Source organism: Selaginella moellendorffii, unplaced genomic scaffold (genome assembly GCF_000143415.4).
Source record: "Selaginella moellendorffii unplaced genomic scaffold, v1.0 SELMOscaffold_61, whole genome shotgun sequence".
In the NCBI taxonomy this organism is placed as follows: domain Eukaryota; kingdom Viridiplantae; phylum Streptophyta; class Lycopodiopsida; order Selaginellales; family Selaginellaceae; genus Selaginella; species Selaginella moellendorffii.
Genome location: NW_003314322.1, coordinates 942,067 through 949,473, shown reverse-complemented (window position 1 = coordinate 949,473; position 7,407 = coordinate 942,067). Strand labels below are relative to the sequence as shown.

Here is a 7,407-nt window from a genome sequence, read left to right as displayed (position 1 = left end):
TGCTAAGAGCATGAAGCATTAGTCGATTACTGTCAAGTTCTACACTTGGATATGTCGTCGAAGTCGTGAGCGTGGACCATGATGCCGAGAGTTGCGGCCAGAGGCCGACCGGGAGATCATATGTAGGGGCCTGAATCTGGATCCGGAGTCGACGCTTTACATGCACGTGAAGACAATTGGAGTGATCTTGGTGTGAGAAGATACCGAAATTCTTCGACATAAATTGTCACTCACAGGAGAGGCAGTGGACTAGCATATTGGTTTTCTCCAGTGTCAAGGCTTCGACAATAGAGTTCAGGTCACCATTCAACTTTTGCATTTGGTCCAAGTGCTCCATGTGTCTGACACCCCAAGGTACCACTGACATATGAGTCTGTTACGCTAAACCACGCTCATTCACCTTGGTCATATCGGTGGTCTAACACAAAGCTAGGCCTCTTTCGCGACAGGAACCTACAGATGCTCTCGGCATTCGTTTCTTCCGGGAAGAAGTACGTGGTAACAGAAGCTCCCAAGATCATGGTGGAGTGGTGGGAAGTGAGCTCCAAGTTGTAAGCAGCGGTTACTGCACAGGAAAGCCAGCTGGAAGCTCTGAAAGACTTCTTCGAGGGGATTACATCTCATGGATTCAGCAGAGGCAAGCCAGACTTCCATGCATGTCTTCTTGGTGCAAGATACATAAACCTCATATTTTATCTTCTACACAACAGGAAGCTTACAAAGCCGTCCAGAAGAGTGAAGAGTTCCTCCTCCCGCCAAAAGCAAGGCTATATGACTGAAGACCGACACAATTGACTACAGTTCACTATCAACTTCGTGTTTGCCAGACGTGGTGAATCGATCAGGCTCCATGGGATCGCAGGCGACACACACAGGAGGCTCAGGTGGACAAGTTTCTCGTTTTTGAAGGCGCTCCGGGATTGCTCGTTTGCTCGGTTAATGATTTAGCAGTAGCAAGAGTCCTGGTGTCAACTATGGAGCAGAGCCGCGTCTTTCATACGATCATGTCCGATCCGACCGAAGAGACAGGTGCCAACGGGATGAGCATCGACGAAAGAGAAAGTGATAACTTGCGTGTCTAATTTTAGCGCAAGGATGGAGGAGCGCATGGTACTTCCACTTCGTCGGTGTGGGCCGGTTCCTCCCCGAGAAGACCCAGTTCCAGGTTGGCCTGATCTACCGCGCTCGCCGCCCCAAAAGCTACATCTACGCGACCTACATGGAGTTCTTCTATTGAAGTGGTCCTCAACATCGTCCGCCTCCTCTTCTTCTTACCCTCGCCTAGACGACTTGTGCCCAGCCGAGGATCTGCAGCTCGAATCATGGCAAGATTTTGGGCAGCTCTTTGACAGGTGGTTATCGCTTCACTGGGATGATTCTCTGCCTGCCCCTGGAAAGAGGACGGCAGCAGATCCGCCGATTGCAGGGAATCCACATTGGGAACTGGCATTGGCCATGAAACCCTTCATTCACCACGAGCTCTCGTGTGGGCCGCGTGGGCCGACGATCGGCAGGGCCGAAATATGCACTATCAGCGAAAGTAAGTTCCTTGTTCTTGAAGTTCTCTCTTTGCAATAAATCCTTTGCTATTCTTCGATCTCGGTTTTGCAGGGGATGAGATGATGTTTCTGGGAGTCATCACATTGGATGGGATGGAGTCTTCTAGTAGCAAGCTTGTGTATGCAAGGCTCTGGGTGTACATGGTACTAAACCAGGTCTCCATCGGGATGGTGGCCTTTGCGGAGCATTTAGCGTTTTGTTTCCGGATAGATGACGGGTTGAAAGTTCACGTTGCTTCCAAGGATGATCCCACAACACTGTTATCTCTGGGCTACGCTATGCATTTAGGCAGGCGTTCGCCATCCCCACCTTCTGGCGTGTCGCCCACAAGGAAGTTTTCGTTTGACGGCATTCGCTTGCTCAATCACAGGTTTATGGCAGCGTGCCAAGAGATGGGACTTGGCAGGCTTGACAAGGTTGAATCCATGCTACGTGGCATCGACGAGCGCGAGCTAGAGGAAGTGACCAGGCTTGTGTCACAGAGCGCGAGTGTGGTTCGAGCAAAGTACCGGGGCAAAACTGTGGCTTTGAAGATCATGGATCTAACCTGCTGGCGAAGTGATTTCGAAACATGCCTCAAGAGCACGGTCACAGAGATTAAAGTCTACCAGAGGCTGCACAAGTACCAGGGACGCTGCATACCACACCTCTACTCGTATGGTTTCTTTGGCGGGGGAATGTTTCTCTACACGATGATGTCGGATGTTAGGACGGGAAACTTGGACATACCTTTGACGAGCGAGCAGTATCAAGCTCTTGGCTCTGGCGCAAGAGAGGCACTGCAAGCGATGCATGATCGGGGTATCCTTCATGGAGGGATTGACAATAAGAGCATTGTTGTCTCGAGTTTGGAGAGATCTGGCTATCTTCTTGGGTTTCGATGTGCAGAGTTTGTGCCTCAGTCGGTTAACTATAAGAGACAGATGGCCGAGGAATGGCTGAGGCTGGAGGAGTCCCTTGCTGTTTATGCTCCCAAACGTATGCTTTAATAGTGTTTGCTTTCCCAATTGTCTCCTCTTGGAACATGGAAAAGAAGAAAATCTAAAGCTATAGATACACATGACTCAATGAGATATGTTAAGTTTCTAGAGATATGCCAAGTTTCTTTTGTCTAAGTTCTTGTTATAACTTTGGTGCTAAACAACACCTAGCCTTGAAGTTCCTCACCATGTAATTATTTGCTTACCCCCAAGACTACATCAGCTTTGCACTAAAAGTACCATTAACATTTTAGTCTATTACATTAAAATTTTAACCACTCACACTTTTTGATTGAGTGACATTAAGGTTTTATCCACTCACCCTTCTTGATTGAGGGAGAAGATTCATAGGGTTTGGAGTGGCAATCTTAGAGAGGGATATGCTAAGAGAAGTAGGAATTACCCTCATAGAAAGACTTTTGAGTGTGGGAGTGAGATTTCATTTGCTCAGAGCTATGGTGCATAACATGAGATGCCAATCAAATTTTTTTCTTTTTTATTGATCCATTTGAGGTGCTCTTTCTTTGGTGTGTAGATCTCAGCCTCCAATGACTATAAGCGTTTGTGATTTTTTGGAAGGATGAAGGAGTTCTCACCATTTTTCTTTCAGTTTTCATTCCCTTCTAAGACTGTGAGATACAGATAGAGCTGCCCATCATCCAAATTTGTGCATTTTAATTGTTTTTTGCCAATTATGCTTTAGTTTATTTCTTTCCCATGACATAGCAATATTTGAGCACCAATTTCTTGAGTGTCTAAAGTCCATTTTCACTATTATTTATTGCATTGTATGTGCTTTGCTTTGCTCTTTTTTTTGAGTCACAACTTTTGCCATAGGCACTTCCAATGGTTTGAGAGGCATTCATAAGGCTCTTATCTAGCCACATGCTAATCCTATGCAACTCTTCTCTTTGCTCCATTCCACAACTCATGCTAGCAAAAGGTGGCAATCTTTCTTGGGTACCAGTGGCAGCAACCAACTGCTTGGCCTCTTTATTTGAGGACTGAGCTTCTTCAGAGTTTATGGCCTTCTTAACAACAGTAGATGAGTTTCTAGCCAAGCTTGGAGCTAGTGACATATGAAAGCAGCAAGTGATGATGTGGCAGATGTGAGTGACAACACTTCTAATGTTCCAGTAGTCATGGTCTTGACTTTTAGAGATAAGTAGACTCTAGGAAACTCAGAGACATCAACCTCCACACTCATGGCACAATCTCTTCCAGCTAAAATACTTGAACAACTTAGATCCCACAAGTTCCAAAATATGGCATTTTCCCTTGTTAAGGAGATCTTGACTTCTTAGTGTCCTTTATTTGGACCTCATATTGCTGTTTGCTTTTGTCTATTAACTTTGCCTTTCCAAGACACACTCATAGATCTATGTACTTGATCATGGATCTCTACAAGCTTGATGGGCAACACTCTTGCAATTACTTAGTCCACTATCTCAGCTCCAAGTCTTTTTCCTCACCATCAAAGAGCCTCACTCAAGGATCTAAGCCCCTCATAGCATCACTTGCACATGGCATATGCTAGCTATGGAACACAAAGTGGTACATCTCTCAAAGGTGGCAGAAACACTGCTCCAATCTCTATTTTCGACTTTGGCCATGCTCAGTAGTTTTTGCATGGCTTCCTTAACACTCAGGGAAGTTTTCTTCAGTCTACAGCAGCTCCATATCACCCTTGAGTCACTACTCAGCCGCTTCGACACAATATTGCACAGTCACATGGCTTTGGGTTTCATCACGTTTCGGCTCCAATTCTCAATATGATGTCATCAAGCATAGAGTCTTCATAGACACCATTTTCATCACGAAGATCCAATCCGACCACAGCCACACAACACATTCAATTTCATGGTAGCTTTCTCAAGAATTGACACTTTGTTTGCCTAGCAGACTTCTACAAACACTCAAGGAAACTTTCTTATCTTCAACAGCATCAAAATTCCCCATCTAGGAGCAGTCAGCATAGTCAGACATCATGCTCCAAGTCTCATATCAACATCTCTTATGTTGATATTCTCTCGACACCACAAGCTTTGGATCATCATGCCTAACTTCAGCTTAACTTTTCATGGAATCAAGGGCCTTCTCCAGGATTCCCTTCATCTTGCAGAGGCGAGCTCCTTCACAACAACACTTAAGAAAAACTCGACTCACCACCTTCATCACTAGTGATGCTTTAGGTTTTTAGCTTTTCTTTATCTTTCCTCTTTGTTTTCACTTGTTTCTCATGTCCTTTTAGGCACCTTCTCTTGTAGATGCAAGCTCAATCTTGGCCTCCAACCTCGGGGTGGCCTTAACTCCACTTGTCCAAGAGCTCTTTCATCTTCTAGCTTTTCCCCTTTGTTCATAGGTTCTTATCTCTATCACTTTCAGAAATACATACTTGGAGAATGCCATATTCTGTGGTCATTTTGCAATGGTTTCATTTCCATCCATTTATATTTACAAACCATCACTCTATTCACTTTCATAATCATTGCATTCCATCATCACAAATACTTAATCTTGGATTTTAATCATTTCCATACCATGCACATATAATACTTGGATCTTTCAACATCACTCTATCAAGAAAACTTCCACCAATACAGCAAAGCAAAAATCAAATATTTTGGACATTAGAGACAAAAGATGCAACTTGAACTATCACCATATGAGACTTGTGGCAAATTCAAGGATATTCCAGCTCTTTTTTTCAGTTGGTTTGGCCTGCATAAAACAGGCATCCAGATACTCATCAGTGGAGTAGACAACTCTCCTCACTCCACATACTTCCGGCTGCGTTTGCAATAGAAGCCACTTCATCCTGGGTTCTAGCATGCTTTACATCAAATTCTGACAAAATATTAGTTGTTACTTCTAGTCTTCCTACATTATATTACATATGGTCCTATTCTCTATCATCTACAACAATGTGGCCTCCATTCCATCCATCCCATCACCTCTTGCAGCACAATTTTTGTCTCTTTCCACACATACCCTTATTGCGCAATGCATTCACTCCACTTCACTTTCTTCCTTGGAACTTTGAGGGTGAGATAGGTGTGTTTGAGAAACTTCTTGAAGGTGTGGGGACTTATGAGGCCAGAGTCTAAGTTTGTACTTTATTTTCCCTTTGTTTTTCTTTTTTTTCCTTGTTTCTCTTTCTTTGTCACTTTTCTTGATTTGAGTGTCCAATTCTGGTTTAGAGTTTTTCTTATGTGGTTTTCCATCTAATCTAGAACTTTCACTTTAGCCACCACCACATTAGACACTTTAGGCTCCACTTTGGGACTTAGGGATTTATGTCTTACAATAAACAATATTGACTTTTGGGGCTAAAGCAATTAAGTTGGATAAAGTTTAGAGTTGGAATAGAAAAGTGGTTGTTAGGCTTTTCTAGAAATATGACCTTTGTGTCTTTCTTCTATAGTATTATATTTGGTGGTAAGTTGCAATTTGTATTTGGTTAAATTTTATAAGAATAGTGAACTTTTATTAATCTTGAGTTGGTCTTGGTAGCTCTACATGTTAATTGAGAATAATGACTCGGGTGATGCTAGAGCAAGGAAGTGCTCAAGAGCAACTCCCACTTCTGGAAGGGAAACTAATTGTGGTGCTCCCGACTCATGTAGAGTGGTGCCCCGTTGTAATGCACTTTATCTCTCTCCCCTTAAACTAACTGAAAAGGGGCAATTGTTTGATGAGAAAGCCTTTAGTGGCTATTTTATCTCCATTTATCCCTCAAGGTTCCAATGATCTATGGTGATAGTATATCAAAATCTCATCCCATGATCACATGTGTTACATTTACCCCCCTTTAAAGATGTTAATGTCCTCATTGACTATTGACTAATAACCTCTATTGAGCCATGGGAACTAACACCTCCATTTTTGTATTGAATTTATTAATCCTTCCATTGTGTAAACTAATTATTCCATGTGAGGCAATTAGTCATCCACCCGTACCACAGTCCTACGGTGGATACCTTTGTCCATGGATACTCCATACAAAAGGAAGAACATATGCATGGATGCCTAATACGTACGATTTCAAATTTTAAGGGTAGGAATATATCTTGCTCAAAGATATATTATATTTTTAAGTAGCCACTAATCAATGGGAATTGAACCTATGCCATTTGCTCCGATACCACATGTAATGCACCTTATTTCTATCCTTTTAAACCAACTAGAAAAAGGGCAATTGCTTGATGAAAGAGCCCTTAGTGGCTATTTTATCCCCATTTATCCCCCAAAGTTTCAAGGATCCACGGTGATAGTATATTTAAATCTCATTCCATGATCACATGCACTACACCCACTTGAGTACCTTATGGCTCATTGGTCTTCGCCCTTCCTAAGGGCTTGGGCTTTCCCTTCGGGATGGGAGTGGGGGAGTAGGGATACCCATACTAGGCTGTTAGGCCATGGTGTTTCCCCTTGGTGTCCTGAAGCAAGTGTTGCACCCAAGGCTTGGGATTTAGAGGGTCCCATGATCAAATCTTGTTGTACTAAGGGATGTTAGAAACCTAGTGGTTTGGTGTGCTTGGTTGCTTGTGCTTGCAGGGAGTGTAGTTGAACTTTAAGTCTAGTTTAACCTGGGAAGAAGGATTGGGAGAGATTTGGGAATCCATGAATGGATGGCCAACACTCTATTCCTCATACAATGAGTAGTTGAAACCAAATAGGACCAAGTAGGAGCTGGTATAATAGGCGGGAACCTTGGTGAGGGAACTTAACTAAGGCCAAGGCCATGGTGGTTGGATAGACGAGGTAAGTTAGCAAATTGGAAAGGAAAAATTTGTGGCTAACAATTCACTAAGCTACCTCACTTGTCTATTTGTATTCACTTTAGTTTTTGATGGATGGATGG

General features: G+C 43.2%; 1 protein-coding gene across 1 annotated transcript in view; it reads left to right on the top strand.

Moving 5' to 3' along the window:
* The first annotated feature begins 1,006 nt into the window (after positions 1 to 1,006).
* LOC9643938 overlaps positions 1,007 to 7,407 on the top strand; it is a 15,991-nt gene continuing 9,590 nt past the window's right edge. Inside the window, exon 1 of the mRNA XM_024689195.1 lies at positions 1,007 to 1,540. Coding sequence (XP_024544963.1) covers positions 1,096 to 1,540 — 445 coding nt within the window. The 5' untranslated portion in view covers positions 1,007 to 1,095. The remainder of the gene's footprint in view (positions 1,541 to 7,407) is intronic.